Genomic DNA, 21906 nt, shown 5'->3' on the forward strand with positions numbered 1-21906 from the left:
TTCTCTTGAAGCAATTTAAGGAGCAGATTATTGAGGAAAAACAATCTGATTTCTGTTTCTTTTGGAGTAGCCTATTTACCAAGCAGTGTTTTATAATAATATAGCTCAATATTTAAATATATAAAATAAATCTCATATATATGAAAATTATTTCCAAAGGATCACATGACAACGAAGACTTGAGTAATGCCTGCTGAAAATTAATCTTTGCCATCACAGTAATAAACAACATTTTACAATATATTCAAATAGAATGCAGTTATTTTAAATGCTAATAATAATTGTAAAAGTTGACTAGCACTTTCACACAAAAATAAAGGCTTAAAAACATGCTACACACATAAAGATTGTAAATGGTTCAAAAGCGTTTGGATGCCTCATATAGCATTAAATGGCATTTTGAAAATATAGCCATTTTGCAGTCCTTGGTACTCAAAAGATAGTGAATCTGCTTTAAAAATCATGAAGATTGACTTTGGGATTAGTAAAATAAATGTTTACACTGGACCTTTTGTATTTGTGCCAATATCAACATTCAGCTATTTATCTACTACTTATTCAAATGATTCATATGTCATCTAAATATCTACATAACTGCTGACATTATCAACACCAGCATCAACAAAACTGCGTATAGTAAGTGTAGACAAGCAGGAGCCAAAGGTCATTGAATAATTTTACTAAATACAGTCACACTTTTCACAGCTAGAGAGAGAAGAAATGTCTGTTAAATGACCAAAACAAACTCTGTATAATCCACTACACTGGGCCACCTCCTAAATTCAAAGGGCCCGTTACAAAATTTCAATGGATAGTCCGTTGTCATCGACATTCCTGGTGGTCCACCAGACACACACACACACGCACAGTGAGATATTTCACAACAGAATGTCTAATTTACATGTATAGCTCCAACATGGATCACACAGACACTCCCTCACTCTCTCACATAATTAAACGCATTAGAAAGTCAAACTTTCTACATCTATATTTTCATGCAAGTACACAACGTATTCTTATTGTCTCCTTATGTGAAACATTAATGAAGCACTACAGGTAGATGTTATGGAGGGTGACACTGTTCATACGGATGATCTCTGGAGCAGTTTGAAAGCATTCCGCCTATAATCCGGCACAAACTGGCACTACCACCCCCTGCCCCCTTGAGTGTGAAACTCAACAGTCTCTAGAGCTGTTGTCACAATGTTCCTGATAAGATGCTCGCTGGCCGGATGAAGGCAAACCCTGTGAAATATTATCTGTTTTGAATAGCCTATTTGATTTAAAAGTATAAGAATAACCAACCCCCTCATGATTACAAGGACTTTAAGAAGGCATGAGGGTACAGATCATTCATTTCCTGTTGATAACAGTGTGTTACAGCTGATTCAGACAGACTGAGATTAACAATGGTACAAGATAGAGAAACTAAAACACAATCGAGGGCTGACAGCTGAGCAAATACATCATCATCCTTCTGTCGCCTCAGCCTTCCCACACACAGGATTTTCACTTTAGTATCTCTTTATAAATTACCTATAAATTAAATCAATAATAATAACTAATAATCATTTTTTAAACAATACAAAGTACTTAATAAATGGCATATATGCCACATAAGCAGAAAAAAAATATGTCTTTTATTGTCCTTTTATTTGCAGTAATATTGTCTTCCATTTATTTTTGGGGTATTTTATTTTATTTTATCTGTATTCTGACATATAACGCGTTCGTATTGTTATAATAAAATATCTCCTTATCACAAGTAGTGCTGGAATTTTTCCTCACATTCCTGAATTTAGTTGTTTTCATGCACCTTGTGAGTGGTAAAGTTGCTCCAGACTCTACCCCATTCTGACATATAAAACGTGGTGATACATTTCAAATGAAACAGTTATTTAGAATACATTCTCATTTTGAAATTATAGCTCCTACCTAGAGAATTCAAAATTAACAGTATAGCAGTTAAGTAGCAGTTAATAATGCACAAGATGTTAATACAGGCAGAGGTACTAACACTAGACTAATGTAACTATTATATTTATGGAAGATAAAAAACAATGGAGGGAATTTGCCCCCATATTTTAACCCTCAGGCTGATTTCTGGTTCTGGTCTTGAGAAATATAGCAAGCAAAAGCATTGTATGCATGATCCCCTTGATTTCACAGGTGAGTAAAACTGTCCTGTGTTGTGGATTTAGAGGAACAGAACACAATTCTAGAGATGATTCACTTTTGGTGAAAAGATTGTGAGTTCGAGTCTCAGGTCTGGCAGGAATTGTAGGTGGGGTACAGCGCTGTCTTCCACCTTCCACCTTCAATACCACGACTGAGGTATTGAGGCCCTTGAGCACCGAACACCCCAACTGCTCCCCGGGCGCCACAGCATAAATGGCTGCCCACTGCTCCGGGTGTGTGTTCACGGTGTGTGTTCACTGCTGTGTGTGTGTGAGCACAAATTCTGAGTATGGGTCACCATACTTGGCCACATGTCACGTCACTGTCACTTTAAAGGAGGGGTCAAATCACATGAGAAGGTGTGTCTTAGAAACCGTACTCATGACATCAGCCAAATAACTGTCAGTACAGCGCTTACCGTTGGGTGGAGTTTCCTGATCGTGTTCAACAACAGAGAGACGATTCCATTTATGGCTGCCCTGAACTGTTCATCGAGGCAAGAGCACGTCCTCCTGTGTGTGCGTGTGGCCGTGTGGGGAGTGGAAAACCAATAGTTGATTTCCTAAAGGGAGACCTGTTCCTCATCTGCAGGCTTTCATTAAACAAAAACTACAGTGATTCTGTGAATTCTCTGAATGGCGTCAGTTGAATATGTTCAGCATCAGCCACAGGAACTTTTCTGCAGTTGTTTTGTGTCAAACTCAATAACTGCATTTTGATTCACAGGGCTCCAACAAAGGGTTCACTGCTCTTTGCAAAACAATCAGGGGATGTCTGTAAGATTTCAACTTTATTTGACACAATTAGTTCATTTTGATTGGTCAAACAGACAACACCTGAGTCACAGGTTAGGGCTGACAATGATGACATCATAATGCCTCACACAAACACACACACTACCCTACACTACTATTATTAGAAATTAAAACAAATGTTTTCTATATTTTCAAATGCAATTATTCCTGTGATGATGTCATTACTCCAGTAATTAAAACAGTAATAATCAGTGATTACAGGGATTCATCTATGAATTGAAAGGTCAAAAGAACAGCATTTAACCATTTAAGCCATGTAACCATAAAAGTCTGTCACTTTTTATCAATTCATTGATAAATTGATTTATTTCAGAACAAAACTAAGATAGATAGATAGATAGATAGATAGATAGATAGATAGATAGATAGATAGATAGAACCCGAATTCCGGAAATGTTGGGACTTTATTAAATTTGAATCAGAAATTTGGTGTCCTTTGAGTATAAACTCTCCCTGCACTTTTGAATCTCACTTTAACGTTGATGTTAAAACACCCGATTTATTAGAATTTGCGAGGGACTATCAATCGACTGTAGAGGAAGAGTTTCAGACAACTAGCCCTGCATTGACCTACAACATTATCATCTTTCACTTGGCCCTTCAAGCCGCTCCATTAGACAGATGGAGAGCAGATACTGATGCATCACCATGGTGACAATTCTCACATCAGAATATCCTAGAACACTCACCCAGATATTACAGCAGTCTACTTCCTGTTTCATGATAATTAGAATCATAGATATATAAAGATAGATGTTACATTCGGCTGGTCCAGACACGTCTGCCATCTTGGAATGGTCAATAGCCCCTTTCACACCTACAGACTTTACTGGTAAATTACCATCAAGAGATCATGTGTGAACAGGATCTTTAAAGTCTGCATGAACTGGAAGTTTGCGACCGTTTTTACTTCCATATTGTGACGCACTTCCGAGAGAAACAGAATATTGAATGAGGAAAATAGAGGGCATGGCTTATTTTTTCTACTGTGAATTGATTGGATGTAGTGAAGTCTATAAGGGTATGAGCACGTATAAATTCAGAACACGCTGACATAAGACATCTACTTTGGGCCAATCCAGAGCTGTTGAAATTCTCATTGGCCACATACACAATGAAGCCAAATTCTGTTGTCAGTTCACCTTTTACTCCTTAATCGTGTTCTGTACACACATAATTCACTATAATACAGGATTAACAACCGCATTCGACAACCGCATTAACTCCCGAAAAATACAGATAGTGACAACCGCATTTACAGAAATTCTACGCAGTGTGTACAGAACTGAACTGAACAACTAGTTGTTAATGACGCATTTGAACGTGTATCTGTGTATTCATCTGTGAGATGCAAGAAAATAACAGTGAAAGAAGTTTTAACTTAGCATGGGGCTAGCTACGCTCATGAGACCTGCGGTAAAGTGTCAGTGATCTTCATAGACAAACACAACAACAAACAAGGACAAGCACAAAAAACACTTAAACACCCAAATTCTTTGTTTTATAACACCAAAACAAATATCATGTCCAACAGATCACTTTATTAACTTCATAATAAAGTGGTGGGGGGAGTGAATGTCCAGCGCTCTCTCCACCTTCAATACCACGACTGAGGTGCCCTTGAGCAAGGCACCGAACCCCCAACTGCTCCCCGGGTGCCGCAGCATAAGTGGCTGCCAACTGCTCCGGGTGTGTGTTCACGGTGTGTGTGTGTTCACTGCTGTGTGTGTGCACGTTGGATGGGTTAAATGCAGAGCACGAATTCCGAGTATGAGTCACCATACTTGGCCGTATGTAACTTCACTTCATAAAGTGCCTATCTTTATGAGATAAGACCAAACAACATGCCTAAAAGCGCTTGTAAATATGAGGACATGGTATCACTGCAAGACAGCGCTCTCTAAAGCAGCCTCTTGAGCATAACCATAACACTGCACGTTTATCAGCGGTAATTTAGTTAAAATCGACGGACAAAAAGAGTCTTTAGTCAAAAAATGGCACATAACAAACGGCTAAACTTTTACTCACTCCCGTAAGAGGACAGAATGTTGCTATGGTTACAAATGCTGGAGTGAGTGCTGTTCCGTACACACATGGAAAGATCATTTACGGGACTCACTCCCGCATTTAAATGGGGTTGTCACTCCTGAAACTTGTAATGTGTACGTAGTGTCTCTGGGCCAAAAGCAACTGCACAAACATGAACGTTTGACACAAAAATGAAAACATCAACAAAAACACTGACCGTGTATACTCCTCCATGTTTAAAAACAACATGGCGCAACCGTTTAGAGGTCATTTCTGGTTAATGATGTCACACAAATTACTGGTAATATGAAACCGATGTGTGAATGGTGCTTTAAAGGTAAAAAGATGGAACGATATTGTATTTACGGTAATGTCGTTACAGTAATTTTATGGCAATTTACTGGTACTGTGTGAGAGGGTATTACTGTATGTGTCATCACTCACAATAAAAAAAGCACAACATTGTGCAGCCTCTAGCTGTAAAACCCCCCGACATTTAAATTAAGAAATATTTATTAACGCAATATTACAGTTTTTTAAACTGTAGTGCCTGTTAAATGTTGTTAGCTAATGGCTTCCTTCTTGTTGTTTTGGGTTATTTTAGCAAAATCACCTTCTGAAGTCTACTACAGATATAGATATTCACATATGCCAGGGCTCGCAAAATCGCTAGCGCGACATCCCGGGGCTATTGTGTTTTCCAGTCGGGCTATCAATAGAAGTCTTTACTATCAATTTTACCCATTTAACACATCCTTGCTGAATAAAGTTTATTTAACTTGCTTTAAACTTTTTTAAAGTATCTTTAAAAAAGAAAGAAAACAATTTCTGACCCCAAACTTTTGAATAGTTTATATTGTAACACAAAATCTCTATTTTGACTAAACACTGTTCTTTTTAACTTTTTATTTTTTTTAAATAATCACAGGTCCCAAAAAATACAGTATAAAAAATTAAATAAAAAAGCAGTACAACTGTTTCCAACATTGATTAAAAATCAGCATATTAAAATGACTTCTAAAGGATCATGTGACTCTGAAAACACTGCTTTGCTTCACAATTAATTAAATTTTTAAGTATATTCAAATAGAAAACATTTATTTTAAATTACAATAATATTTCACAATATTATTTTGTGAAATAATATTCAGTATTTTTTATCAAATAGATACAGCCTTGATGAGCATAAGAAACTTTTTTTTAAAAATGTATTGATCCAAACTTTTGAACTGCAGTGTATTGTACAGTAAAAATGTGTTCTCAGGTAACCTAAAATGTACATCATTTAGTTACATCAAGGGTCGAATCAAATATAAATAGCACATTAAAGTTAAAAGTTTTTGTGTGCATGCTGTACAGGTCTGGTATAAAGAATGCTAAATTGAAGAGTTTTTAAGGCCTTATACCATTTAATGTATTTAAAACTGTCGAAGAAATAATTTTTCAAATTGCCTTAAATAGATTTTTGATACCTTGTAAATAGTAAAATAAAACTCTTTCCTTGATATTCGTTGATATTTGTGTATTGAAAATGTTTTTGATTGACATTTATGGTCTTTATTTTATTTGGGCTAGTTAAATTATTTTCGGGCTACCAAAATCTGAAGAGTACCTGCCCAAAGGGCTACCATAGAAACAGATGCTAATAGGGCATCTGCCTATACATATCTATTTTATTACTTTGATTAGAATGGCGGACGATGAGAAAGAAGAGACATAACAAGAGGGTTTCTATGGAAACACTGGAACAGAACTTTAATGCAGAACTCTCATTGAGCTGCTGCTCAATGAGGTTACCATGGAAACACTGTTTTTCACCCCCCCCCCCCTCCCCCTTCCACCCCAGTTCCACTGATACAGACTCATAACAGACATCCTTGTAGAAATGCTCTCAAATCCCTTTTCTTCTCACAGCCCAAAAACAAAACCAGAACTCCCAACATAAATGTTACAGGTTCAATGAAACTAAAATATTACAAAACCAAAAGCACTGCAGTTATTTTTTTCTTCCAATAACATATTAATATCACTAATATCTTTTTTTTTTTTTAGTGTCATCACTGTGGTGTGACCCCAGAATGCGTGACATCAGGTAAAGAGAAAAAGGGAAGTTGGTTCAAAAATAATAAACCAAAAGCGTCCAAAGATAAACAACTCAAAATAAGTTTGACTCAGAGTCAGTGAGTTGTGCTGTGACATCACCACCTTTTCGCCCTCTTCTCCGATGGTGAATCCTCCTCGTCTCCTGAGTCCGAACAAGTCCGTTTCCCAGCAACACTGGAGATCTCCCTTGCAGAGGGCTCCCCTTGGGTCCTGGAGTCGCCAGAGTTCTTACTGAGTTCTGCCCCAGAGCATTCTGGGTGAATAGAGTCTGCGTGGTTCTCATCTGCATGTGGATGTCCGTTAACCCCAGGGACTGTGGTGCAACTGCTGAGTGTCACGTTTATTTCATCCACAGCACTTAACTCTTCCCCGCTAGTTCTCCCTCGCTCTTGTTCCTCCCCAGACTCTGCGATAAAGCCCGCTCGAGATTTCACCCTCTCCACAGGAGCATCACCACCTGAGAAAGAGGAAGTGAAGCGGCGCCTACATCTGGACTGCATTTGTCTGTCAGATAAGTGCGTGAGACTTGAGCTGTGTCCGCTTGGTTTTTCTTTTCCACGATTCCTGAAAGGTCGACCTTCGTCACCTGAGGACGAAGAGGGTGATGATGGATCATGGATGGAAATGCTGGGATAGTTGGAATCTGTTGCGCCGTGAAGATTGTGGGCGGAGTCTCTTCCTGAAAGGCCTATGTGGCGCCTCCATCTGGCTGCGTTGCGCTGTCGCATCCTGCTCCTGCGCAGCTCCTCGTCGACGCCGTCGGTGCTGGACGAGGAGCTAGAAGATGAGCTGGGGGAGGAGCTAGAACTAGAGGCCACGCCTGCTGAGGAGGCGTGGCTAGAAAGGCTCGAGTTCTCATGTGGACTTGGAGATCTGGGACGGGGCATCGGGTCCAACCAGAACCCGCTGGAATCTGAGTCCTCGTTCACAAGGTCTAGCAGAAACGCAGACGCACGTGGCCTTGTATGACTCTGCGACACGCTCCTATCTTGATCAGTCCGCTCGCTCCCGGACGCGTCTGGTCCGGCCAATGAGGATGAAGAGGAGTGGTCAGAGTCGCTTTGATGTGCGGCGGATACATCAGCAGGAGATCGTGGCGTGGATCGCGTGGAGCGTGTGGAACGCTGAGCTCTTGCGTGCAGCTGTAGAATGGCGCCCTCTCTCAAATCGCTGTCCGAGTCCGAGCTCCACCCCTCAATCTCACGCCGAACCAGAGAGTCGAAGAAAGCCATCATCCGGGGGTCTTCCTGCACTGATTGGCTGACGTAATCATGTGACAGGCCACTTCCGCTGTTGAGGACCAGGCTTATGTATTCCTCATGAGTGTAGAGAGAACGAGACTTGTCCTCCACCAGGCCTTCCAGATCACCAACACTATCTGGCTGCTGATACGGACTCCATGCCTACAGAGATAAAGGGAGCGAATTAGGCCCATTTTACATGGTACAGGCATTTATTTAGCATTTTAACAACAAGTGACCTTCTGTGTATATATATATATATATATATATATACACTGCCGCTCAAAAGTTTGGGGTTTATTCTGTTTGTTCTGCTCATCAAGGATGTGTCTACAATTGGAAGTGTCTATTTGATCAAAAATACAGAAAAAAAAGTTATTTTGTGAAATTGTATTGCAATTTAAAATAACAGTTTTTTAATATACTTTAAATATAATTTATTTCTGTGATCAAAGCTGAATTTTCAGCATCATTACTCCAGTCTTCAGTGTCACATGATCCTTCAGAAATCATTCTAATATGCTGAATTATAATCAATGTTGGAAATTGTTGTGCTGCTTCATTTGTTTTGGGACCTGTGATTTTTTTTTTAGGATTCTCTGATTAATAAAAAGTTAAAAAGAACAGCATTTATTTAAAAAATAAATTTAGTGTTACAATATACAATGCTATTCAAAAGTTTGGGGTCAGTAAATTTTTTTCTTTTTTTTTTTTAAAGAAATTAATACTTTTATTTAGGAGGGATGTGCTAAATTAAGAAAAAGTCATAGTAAAGACTTTTTCTATTTTAAACAAATGCTGCTCTTTTTGACTTTGTATTCATCAAATAATCAAAGAAAAAAGTATCAAATGTTCCAAAAAAACCAATATGAAGCAGCACAACAGTTTAAACACTCTACATACTCTACAACTAACATAATAATTCAGCATATTAGAATGATTTCTGAAGGATCATGTGACACTGAAGACTGGAGTACTGATGCTGAAAATTCAGCGCTGCATAAATCAATTCTATTTTAAAGTATATTAAAATAGGAAACCAATATTAGAAATTGCAATACGATTTAACAATATTACTGTTTTTTCTGTATTTTTGATCAAATAAATACAGCCTTGATGAGCAGAAGAGACTCTAAACATTAAAAATCTTACTGATCCCAAACTTTTGAGCAGCAGTGTATATAATTACAAAAATAGTTTTCTTTAGCACAGTCAGTTTAAAGTCTTTAGCTTATATATATATATATATATATATATATATATATATATATATATATATATATATATATATATATATATACACACACATACACATATATAAAAATAAAGACTTTAAACTGACTGTGCTAAAGAAAACTATTTTCTTTACTTTGTATTAAGCTGACAGTGTATCTTTTTCCTACCAGTATTAATACTAGATGAATAAACTTCTATTCAGAATTATTTTTATAGAATTTATCAAATAAATAATTATAGCATGTAAGGTAAAATATTATAGTAAGATTTAAAAAAATAGAAATCATTATCATATATCAGAGAAATGAACATTTAGATTAAGAATTCACACAAAACTAAAAAGGCATTTTTCCATTTTTAAAATCTGTTTTATTCTTTACTGTCAATAACTGCAACTTAAAATTATGATTATTCTCATTATTATAATATAAAATTTCATACACTACCATTTAAAAGTTTAGGGTCAGCAAAAAAAAAAGAAAATTCAGCACGGAAGCATTAAATTGATCAAAACTGACAATAAAAGACATTTAAAATATTACAAAAGATTTATATTTTAAATAAATTCTGTTGTTTAAATATTCTATTCATCCAAGAATAGGAAAACAAAGAATAGAAAAAATCATGAATTTAAACATTGATAATATTAAGAAATGTTTCTTGAGCATATTAGAATGATTATGTAATGAGTAATGGCTGCTGAAAATTCAGCTTTGCCATGAGAGGAATACATTCCATTTTAAAATACATTCAAATAAAAAAAGTTATTTTCAATTTTAAGTAGCAATAAAATTCACTATATTACTGTTTTACTGTATTTTTGATTAAATAAATATAGCCTTGGTCAGCATAAGAGACTATTTCAAAAACATAAAAAATATTTATAGACTCCAAACGCAGTTGGCATGCCGTCAGTGTGAAAGCACAATGTGTGAGTCAGCTTTTGTGGTTTTTCTTACTCACTGCTCATACGTGAGTGTGAAACAGGCCTGAATATGAATATAATTATTACAGAACTGAATATGTATAAATCACTGTAGCCACTTCTATGTCTATACAAACACAGCAGGTGTGTATGTTTGTGTGTTACAAAAAAACATGCCATGCTGGTCTCTGACAAACTTGACTCTTGAGTTTAGAGAGCAAGAACAGGCCCACAGTGTTCTAGCGTTACTCAATATCTACTGCCTGCCAAACAAGATTTCACAAGAACCACCAGTGAAAGATACAGTCTCACTCAGTCTCACAATAGCACATGACAAGACTGAAGAAACAAACTCACGTAGAACATGACAGCTGCATAACAACATCGAAAAATGGAGACCTTGTGGTCATGAAGACATCGCAACAAGTAACCGCTGATTATGTTATATTTTTTGGAAAGCTGCAGATGTGAAGTTGTAACTCTCTGCTTCATAATGATTAAGGTCAGTGAGACAGGTGAAGTGTGAGACGGGCAAAACCATGCCGAGATTCTGTGCCTTTAGGGTTTTAGGTGTGGCTGAACCAGCCACAGCAGAAATTCATTTAAGACTAAATGTAGGACAGACACAAGTTCAGACACGATGATCTTTCTAACACAAGCAGGATCTTTTCTTTTACGTGTGTGTGTGTGTGTGGCAGGTCTGCTCGTGTCATGCAGAAATAGTTTACCCAGAAATCATATTTCGTCCATTTATTCACCCTCATGTTTCAAACCCGTATGACTTTCTTCCACATAACAGAAAAAGAAAACATAAGGTAGAATATTTACGCTGCTCTCTTCCACAAAATGTAAATGAATGTCAACAGATGCTGTTCAGCTCCAAATATGATCAAAAATACACCCTAAAAGTACCACAAAAGAAGTTGAAATGTATGTTTGTGCGATGACCAGACTGAAATTTAAGACCTCTCAATGGTAGCTTTTTTTGAAAGAAGTCTCTTATGCTCACCAAGGCTGCATTTATTTCATAAAAAAATACAGTAAAAACATTAATATTGTGACAAATTATTACAATTTTAAAATAACTGTTTTCTATTTTAATATATTTTAAAATGTCATTTATGCTTGTGTAGCACTATTTTTTTTAAATTATAAATGTCTTTGCTGTCACATTTGATCAATTTAATGCGTCCTTTCTGAATAAAAGTATTAATTTCTTTAAAAAAAGCATATGTGAGAACCAACGGTGTCAAAAATGAGACGGGGGAGCTACAGTAAAGGGGAAAATTTTCAATAAACACCAACATAAATTGTCAGATAACGTGGAATATAATACACAGTCCATATGGATTACTTTTATAATGTTTTTCATTTAAATCCAACCATCCATCCCCATTCACTTTTACAGTAGTATGAAAAAAGCAGGGTAAACATCTCTTTATGATCCATTAAAGAGAGACAGTCATAAAGGTTTAGAACAACATAATGAGGAGTAAATGACAGAATTTACTAAATTATTTTTTGATGAATTATCTCTTCTGTTTAGTTTGTTCTGATGCTCAATATGTTTATTATAATGTTTGTATAAGAGTAACAACTAACCTTAATGACCTTCTCCACCCCTGAGGAGCAGATCATGTACGTGTGAGGGTTAAAGCGGACCTGATTCACGATAGACCGATGACCTTTCAGAATCATAAAAGCCCCGTTCACCACTCGACCCGGACCTCCTGTCGAGACAGAGAGAGAATGAGTCCATAAATAATAATAACATTAGACACGGTTAGCCTGTGCATGAGTGACTGTGTTTACCTGCTTCAGGGTCACTGGGGATTCTCCACATGTAAAGGTTAAAATCATCTGAGCCAGACAAGATGTACTGAAAAGACACAAGGAATCTATTATTACACACACACACTATCCAGTTATGTCACAGAGTTCTAGAGAAATATGACACGGTCTGCAAAGAGAAGTTTCTAGAATTTTCTTCTAGAAGAAGATTTATATTTAAACTAAATGCTGTGTTGTTCTTAATAAAGGTTCTTCAAACTTTCTATTCAACAACGAATCCGCAAAAAAAAAAAAAAAAAAAATCACTTTCTACAAATGTTTAATTAAATTAAATTTAATTAATACTTTTATTCTGTAAGGATGCATTAAGTTGTGACAGTAAAGAGTTTAACATTGTACAATAAATAAAGACTTTCTGTTAAATCAAAGAATCCTGAAAAAAAGAAGTTTCCATAATCACGATTTGCACAAAAATGTTAAGTAGCACAACTGTTTTCAACACTGATAATAATAATTAATGTTTCTTAAGCACCAAATCACCATCTTAGAATGACTTCTTTAGGATCATGTGACACTGAAGACTGGAGTAACGGCTGCTGAAAATTCAGCTTCGCCATCACAGGAATAAATTACATTTTAAAATATATTCAAATAGAAAACAGTTATTTTAAATTGTAATAATATTTCACAATATTACAGTATTAGCATCTAAGAGTTTGCTCAACCCCAAACTTTTATATGGTAGTATATAAATAACATAGAACATTAACTTTATTTAAAATAGAAAAAAAAAAGATTTTCCCCAAGAGGAGGTTTTCAGACACATTTATCTAATTTCTGAAAACAGTTTCGAGTAAAACAAACACACTGAGCTGTTCAGATGTTAGAGAGAGTTTAGAGAGGAGAATCCACCGTTCTGTAGAAGGAGGTGTAAGACAGTCAGACAGAAAATGAGAGCAGAAACAGCTGGACAAACATACAAAAAATCCAAACACAGAACCCAAGAGACCATAGCGTACACAGACAGACAGACAGAAGAGCATCTGCTGCGCTTTAGATTCAACACTGATAAAACAAGCTTCTACAAGCCATAACCCAACATTCCCTCACTGAACATACCTGAAAACACACACACACACTCAACATCTACTGACACACATGTCCACCAACCCACAAACATGTACACACATGCAACCTCTCCTGTACAATCAGTGATCTATCTCACATACACACTTTTATTTGACCTATTACTAGATGTGTTAAAGGGACTGGTTAAGTTAAGTGTTCAGACAGCCAGATAGATAGAAAGAAAGACAGATTAGGTTTATTAGAGATGGGTCATTTGGAGATTTAGTTCATTCTGTTATGCTCCATCTAGCGGTTTTCTGAATAAAAGATGTGAATCCCTAAGAAACCAGTCTGACCGGCATTTGATGGATATGACCTTAAACCAGAATAATTATGCAGATGCATGGAATTAAACATAAAATAAATAAATAACCCCTTTTAAAATGTGATTATAGATCATCTCAACAGCCATAGTCAAATCAGCAGTCTAATAAAATCTGATTTATTCTGCATGGAACAGGTTGTATTTTGGTGGCTGCCATGTTGAGATCACTTTACAAGCTTAGTACAACTTCCGCTCCATCTTGGACACCTTCCCTATTATCCAAAAATTGGTAATTGGTGAAATATCTACAATAATGTAACAAAATATCTGAGATTTGTTTGCAGAGTTTAAAGTTTGGTAAGATTTTTTAAAGTGAAATTTGAACAAAGTCTGATCAAGAGGTGCTGACCAGTCTGCATTTATTTAATCAAAAATAGAGTAGAGCTATAATACTGTGAAATATTATTACAATTTAAATAACTGTTTTAATAACTATTTTAAAACGTAATTTATTCCTGTGATGGCAAAGCTAAATTTTCAGCAGCCTATGATCCTTCAGAAATCGTTCAAATATGGTGATTTGAAATGCAAATTAATTTGTCTCTGCTTGATTAAAAGTAATTTATTTATACAAAAAAAAGTAGTTTATTAACGGTAATTTTTTTTGTGCAATTTTTGGATGGCAATCAATAAGTGAAAGGCACTTTGGTCCCACATAGTTCTGGCATCTACTGTAAGCTTTGAGTATCCTGTTTCTCTAACCTGATCCTGATCTCCAGCAAAGCAGCAACTCTTCATAGTACAGGAGTTGAAGTAGCCCTGGTTATCAAACTGGAAGCTGGGCAGACGAGAGTGGAGCTCGTACAGGACAGGAGGCAGACGTCTGCGCAGAGCCAGCAGCTGCGTCCCCGTGCTGTTAAAGCGCACGCTCATGGCACTCTGAAGAGACAAACTCCCTCCGTACCGCAACAGAGAACTACAGCAAAAACAGAGATATCAACCACAGAGGAAAGTAGGTTATAATAAAAGATCATTATTCAGATTTGTGTCATTTCAGGAGATCATGTTTACAGTGACCAAATTCTGAACAACTTTACACAAGCTCTGCTGTCCTCTGCTGGTCTCAGGCAGTAGAGCAGACAGCTATGATGATAAAGCTGGCCTTGTCAGCTAGATTGCAGTCCATATTTGGTCCGAAGAAAGCGTTCAAGCTTTTACTGGACATAGTTCAGCAACCCTTTTTGCTTATAAACACCGTTCTCTGTAACACTTGATTCTGATTAACCAATTTCAGCCAGACATACTTGTATAATGACACTAAACTGTTTATTTGAACCATGTCTGTGGCAGCTAACTGTGTTACTTTCATATTCCTCATGGCCCTCTGCAGTTTCCTTTTTTTACACAAAATTAAAAAAAAACTCCACTCAAATTAATATTCATTGTCCATTTATTTACATATTTGGAAGCAGCTGTGCAATAACCAGGAAAAAGTTCAGTTAACAGTAGAAAAACAAAGTTCTTTAAAGTGGGTTATGAAAGGCTTTTCATTTTCCGTTGGTCTTAGTACATGATGTAACTACAGAAGAGTCAAGCTTTAAATAGGAACATTATCGAAACTCTTTGGTAATTTTTGAGCGAGAAACTAATGGTCTAATCAGATTCAATGATCAATGCTAAGCTAAGCTAAAAGTGCTACCACCAGACCCGGAGATCGGCTGAATGGATTCAAAAACGGTAAAACTCAACTGTTTAACTCTAGGGGAGTTGTAAAATGAGCCTATTTTCAAAAAAAGTGGAGTGTTCCTTTAAATGTTTTGCCACTTGCTTGAGCAACTTAATATATAAATCTAGAAGTCAAACGCATTAAATAATATATTGTTTATATTTATTGTGTGTGAATATGTCGATAAAAGATTGTATTACTGTACTGTGTAAAAAAGAATCAATGCTGAAAAAGCATTTTGGATTTGAAATTAAAATAATGGATAAATATTGTTTACAGCCGAGGATTAGTAACAGACTAACCACCCCTGATTTACATACTAGTTCTTATTGTTCAGATTTCAAACTCATACCCTAAAAATAAATTAACACAGTATTATAGTGTTCTATCACAAAATTACTAAGTGAAAGTGCTGAGATCTGATAATTATTCTGAAAAATGTTTAGCCTCTCTAAATACCTCTCAAACTTTCTTTTGATAATGTATTTTAGACTTTGAAAGAAAAAAGTAAGAGTGATGGAATGTGATAGATAGACTGGGACAGAATGTGTGTGCGTTTTTCAGACAGATCTCCATCTCACCTGCGGGGTTTGCGGATGTCCCACAGTCCCACCCCCTCTTTAGAGTTAGCAGTGGCCAGCAGACGGGGTTCTACGGGGTTAAACATCACGCTGTGGAACGCTGAGGGGTAGTTGGCCAAGCAGAACGGTTCTAGAACACACAACAGAATTAGAGTCTAGAACAGTTCAGGATTTAGATGAAACAGAGGTTCTAGAACACACATTAAAATAATTAAATTATCATGTTTCCACAAATATTAAGCAACACAACCTTGATAATAATAAGAAATGTTTCTTGAGCACCAAATTAGCATATAAGAATGATTTCTGAAGGATCATATGACAATGAAGTGATTTCTGTGATTATCCTTTATGTGTCATTAAAGAAGGGGGCCATATTAAAAACCTCCATGTGGCGGTTCTCGTGTGTCCCATATGAGAACTCGGCCGTCATCAGATGAGCTGGCGAAGACGTTATCATTAACAGGACTGACGGACAGACCATACACAGCATCATCATGCAAAAAGACATTGAGCGTCTCGCCACGTTCTACGTCGTGCAGAATCACCTGCTCATCGTTTCCTGCAGCGACAGACAGAAACATTAGACATTTGATCTCCCCTCTGTTTCAGCAGCAGCATCACAAACCTGAGCAGCTGCTTGTTTTACCTCCTGAGAAAACACGTTTGTTGGTGCTGTCAAATGCCAGGCAGAAGATGTTGGACAGGTGCGCCCCCTTCAACTTGATCGGTTTGGCTCGTGAGTGTATTGCTTTCTCCATGTGCCACAGCAGCACTCTGCGGTCATCTCCACCTACAACACAAGACATATTAATAGATTCACCAGAGAAATGTTTCAGCATCACTCTCCTGAGGGTATGAAAGCAAGGTTATATGCACACAATCTGGCTGTTTTAAGAAGAGTTTGGGAGCCTTATTCAACAGAAGTTCAGAAATTCATGGCCGTGATAACAAAAACATCATGTAGCCCTCTCCTGCTGTGATTTACTACAAAAGGGCTTTATTCTCAGCTGGTGCAAATATGTAAATGTGATAAAGTTCTGCTCAGTGAATTCATCAAGTGTTTAGGTTTTTATTGTTATAAATAAATATATAGCTACTTTAATCTTTACACTCATTGTTAATTTATTATTTTATATCGTTTGTAATATAATGCACAGTCTGGAGACTTGCAAAAAAGCTCTGTGATAATGTGATGACAAACTTGAATGGCAAATCTGGTCTACATATGAATTATGTTCGTAAATAAAATTCTGAGCCAACAGGAAAATACACATTTGTATCTAATAAAAGATTTAGGTGACTGCCTTGTGTTACAACAGTGACACGTTTCCAGATGCCATTTTAACCTGAAGAAATTAATAATGTTTATTCATTAAAGATGCATTAAATTGATAAAAGTTACAAAAGATTTCTATTTCAAATAAATGCTATTCTTTTAAGCTTTCTATTCATCAAGGCATCCTGAAATAAAGCATCATGGTTTACACTAAAATATTAAGCAAGACAACTGTTTTCAACATTGTTAATCATAAGAAAAATATCAGTATATTACAATGATGTCTGATGGATTATTATTATGTGACACTGAAGATTGGAGTTCAGCATTACAATACTAAATTACATTTAAAAAAAATATAAATTAGAAAAAAGTTTAATATTTCACAATATTGATGTTTTTACTTTTGATTAAATGACTTGGTGGGCATAAGAGGCTTCTTTCAAAAACATTAAACAATTCTTACTAACCCCAAACTTCTGAACAGTAGGCCTAGTCTGTTATTGTGAGACTATACAGATTGACGTGTTTTATTTAAATGGATGGATTTCCACTAGAGCATTTGTTGCCATGCAAGCCATTAAAGATGGCAGCATCCTAACTCCTGTTTTAGTGTCATCTGTTGTACAAAATGAAACTGAAATTTCAGTGTTTTGCAATTAGTTTCACAGTGAAACTAACGGAAAGTTCATCTACATTTCTTTACAAAACCTGTGTAAAAAAAAAAATCTTCTCTCAGTGTTTTGACCCATGGATTTACATGATTTTCTAGTCATTACTGGAGTTAAAAAATATTTTAAACATAATGCAATTCGAGGTACTTTCTAGCTGATAAAATACGTTAAAGTCAAGCGTTGCTAGAAAACTTTTCCAGGCCTTGAAACCTCAGTTTTAAAATGGTCTGATATTTCCTGGTTTCCAGGTCAGAAGCATGGGAACCCTCTGCATTCACCACACCGTACATGCCTAATGTAAAGACTGAAAATATGCAAGTGCAAAAACATACAAAGGACTTGAGCAGGAAAGAATGTGTGAAGCCAAAAGAATCAGTAACAGCTGCAACCAATTAATGAGTCCGACTGAAACTACTGAGGCCCTCCTACAAAGGTGCATTCACTTAGTTTCGTTTAGGTTTATCTGGCTCTCATTTGTACTAATAGTAGGCTACTAGTGATACAAACTTCATACTGACTTCAGACTGAATGGATGAAGTTTGTGAAAATGTTTTGGATGCAGTTCTAACAAGTTGCAGCGACTGTATCTTGGACAGGCTATCTTGGGGCGACAATGACTGTGTTTAATGTCTTGCCATTTATCTATTAACTATGGCATGGTAGATCTTTTTATTGTTTATTATAATAGTAGTCACTTAGTAAACTATCAGTAACTTTAGTGTTTCGCAATAAGGCTGGTCACGTGATGTCAACATGATTACGCCCATAAAGGGGCGACCCGCTTCATGCAAAAAAAAAAAAAAAAGCTTTTTCTAGAAGACTGATCTTCATCTCATGTGGATGTGCATTATGTAATCCAATATCATTCATTTTAAATGGCATTACTCTGGTCATTGCGTTTCTTTGTGTAAAAACTTTTTTTTACTGAGTGCGCCCTTAACAGGTTTATATAATACTAAAGACTGAAACCTGTTTTTGGCAATGCCCAGAAAAATAAAACATGCATGCACAATCTGACAAATTAAAGATGTCAAAGCAATCCTATCAACGCATGTTTTATTCTGCATGCCTATTCTCTACTCCTGTCTTTCTCTCGCTGACCCACATTAGAAAGATCAGCAGAACCGGAGGATCTTACCGGACACCAGCCACTGGCCTCCATTGTTGGAGAACTCGATGGCGTTGACGCAGCCGAAGTGTCCGAGCATGTCCTTCTTATAGAGGTTGGAGCAGCCGGCCATTCTGCGCCGCTGGAAGTCCTCCTTCAGCTGCGGCTGTCCCCCGATTGTCCTGCGGGAGAGGAACCCGACGGCGCTCCGCATGCCGCAGCCCCGCACCTCCTTCATCTCTCCTCGGGTAAACGAGTCTCAACGCCGCCGCTAGAGTGTCCCGGCCGTCATGGGTTTGAGCTCGGGTATGATTCGGTGGATTCTGCTTCGGCTGGAGGATGTACCGTTACATGTTTGTTCGGTAAAGCGTGAAAGTGCGCAGCAAAAACAGAAGGTTGGGAGTCCCACCGACCGCCGGCACTTCCTGCTCCGGTGCAAGGGTGAAGACGTCACAGGAGCGGATCACTAACACTAAACTCAGAACTTTTTCTGTCCTTGTTTTTATAATTGTTCTTTGTAGGAATATATTCGTGTATTGTTTCCCTGTTCTTGTATGTTTCTACAAGTTTTGCAACAAAACAAAACAAAAAAAATTTTGTTTATATAATTTGTGAACACTTGTGTCTCTGTAATCTGTATTGCTTTTAATGCAGTGCTTAATTTTTAAATGTTTTATTGTTATTAAAAAGTGAACCAGAATGCTGTATGTGTACCTATTTAAGTATTTATTTGTTGTCATATAAGTTAATATCTATCTAGTTAAATGTTATTTGTTAAATATGTAATTCAGGTTAATTTGGACATTTTGTTCCAGCCATCTCAGTGGAAAAAGTGCACCAAATTACCTGGCTTCACCCCCAGGAAATTAGACAACAAATAATGCTACATTAAAAAAAAGGAAACACATTATTTTAGGGTCTCTTAACTAGTTGCTTATTAGCATGCATATTACTAGAATATTAGCCATTTATTAGTAGTAATTAAGCACATATTAATGCCTTATTCTACGTGACCTTAATCTACATCCCTAATAATACCCAATACCTAAACTTAACAACTACCTTCCTAACTATTAATAAGCAGCAAATTAGGAATTTATTGAGGGAAAAGTCATAGTTAATAGTGAATAAGTGTTCCCTATTCTAAAGTGTTACTGATCTTATGAACCACTGACAACTCCTAAATAACTGCTTTGTAAATTACGTAATAATTTAGAAATGATAAATTTAGCATTAATAAAATATGACAATACAATTATTAAACATTATATATATGCTCAAGAACATTTATAGCTTTATTGACTTTTTACTAATGCTTAACTAATGATTCATAGTGTGCAGTTATTATAAAGTGTTACCAAATTATAAATAACATATTAAATTATTCAGATTCAAAAGATTCATATTTAATTGTTACATTCAGATTCAAATTTTACAACATCATGTTAAATTAAATATTCAAAAACTTTTGGTATTCTATATCTTGTTGTGATTCAGAGAAAATATTAGCAGAGTTAAAGACTTAAAGAATCAGTGTTTGGTGGCTAAGGGCAAATATTGAATATTCATTTAATATTCACTCAAAAAGCATAAAAATGACAAGCAGGGACCAAAACAAATCTTAGTGTGTGTAGTTTTATTAAATTCCAGTAAGGAATTAACAGTGGTAGTATTTTTTTCCACAGTTTTTTTTTTTTTTTTTTTACAAATACAAATTTATCGGAGTAATCCCCCATTAACTGGAGCAGAACTTTTGAATTAAAAAGCTAAAAGGTTTTTAAATGATATTTTTAAATAAAAGACAAAACAAAACGAAACTAATACTAGTGGAAGGTATACATTTAAACAGCAAACAGTTCTTTAGCACAGCTTTTACAGTCTGGACAAGCATGACATATTTCCATTGAATTGCACCAAAACCTCTGCTGGCCACAAATAGAACAACACTGACATCATTGCACATATTTGCCACTTGCTTGCATTAATCGTGACAAGTGCAAGTCTGAGAGTTGAATTATGGGATGGATTTGTTTGTTTTGACAAATTTTGGCTTTCTAAGGAGCAAGTGAGGCACAATATAATTTGATTTAAAACTACTCCATATGAGTAATGAGGATTAAACAATCTCAAATTCTCGCAAAGCAGAGACTGAGATAGTTCAGAGCCTAGCTAAAGGCCTTATGAAAAAGGCATGTCTAATACCTTTATAACACCGAGTCGTTAGCATCTACACGTGCTCATGTCACCTACAGGCAGGTATGATGTATACAGGCTGTGGAACACTTTAATTATAATGCTACATTTAGTGAGGATAAAATATACTGACATATGTAGCTTGTTTGTTTAGTGTTCATGAAACATCTACAGGTCATATTTCACCCCAAAATCAGAAGAAAAGGTTTTTTTGGCCATCAAGATTTTCTGAATTGTGACAAATAAGAGTCTCTAATGTTTGGATGTTTTGCTTCTAAATTTGCTTCTCAGTATTCTCAAACATCATTCTCATGAGATTTTTTTCCAACACTTTCCAATAAAGTTCAATTTGTGAATGTTAGATAATGCATTTGGTCTCATGAACTAGCAATGAACAATATTTTATGTTTATTAATCTAGGTTAATATTAATTTATGATCATATTGTTATTCACAATACATCAATACATTTATAAATAGTAAATCCTACAATTTAGTATAATTATAATAGTATTATAGTATATATATTATTAGCATAATAGTATAATTAGTAAATTATACAACTACAAAAATGTATATGGAAATTTAAGATTAATAAACGTTTAAATATATTGTTAATTTTTATTTCTTGATACC

The 21906-nt window shown here is 36.0% G+C and overlaps 1 protein-coding gene across 1 annotated transcript; it reads right to left on the reverse strand.

Annotated features, from left to right (window-relative positions):
- Positions 1-6752: 6752 nt before the first annotated feature.
- LOC306882865 (DDB1- and CUL4-associated factor 5-like) lies at positions 6753-19515 on the reverse strand. The gene is made up of 8 exons (XM_079437843.1): positions 19109-19515; positions 16667-16810; positions 16403-16579; positions 16018-16147; positions 14473-14686; positions 12339-12405; positions 12129-12256; positions 6753-8527 (listed from the first exon to the last, which is right to left on the reverse strand). Exons 1-8 carry the CDS (start codon positions 19314-19316, stop codon positions 7220-7222), a joined length of 2376 nt encoding a protein of 791 aa, XP_079293969.1. The 5' UTR covers positions 19317-19515; the 3' UTR covers positions 6753-7219.
- Between the last annotated feature and the right edge of the window lie 2391 nt (positions 19516-21906).

This window comes from Barbus barbus (assembly GCF_936440315.1).
Source record: "Barbus barbus genome assembly, chromosome: 16".
Taxonomy (NCBI): domain Eukaryota; kingdom Metazoa; phylum Chordata; class Actinopteri; order Cypriniformes; family Cyprinidae; genus Barbus; species Barbus barbus.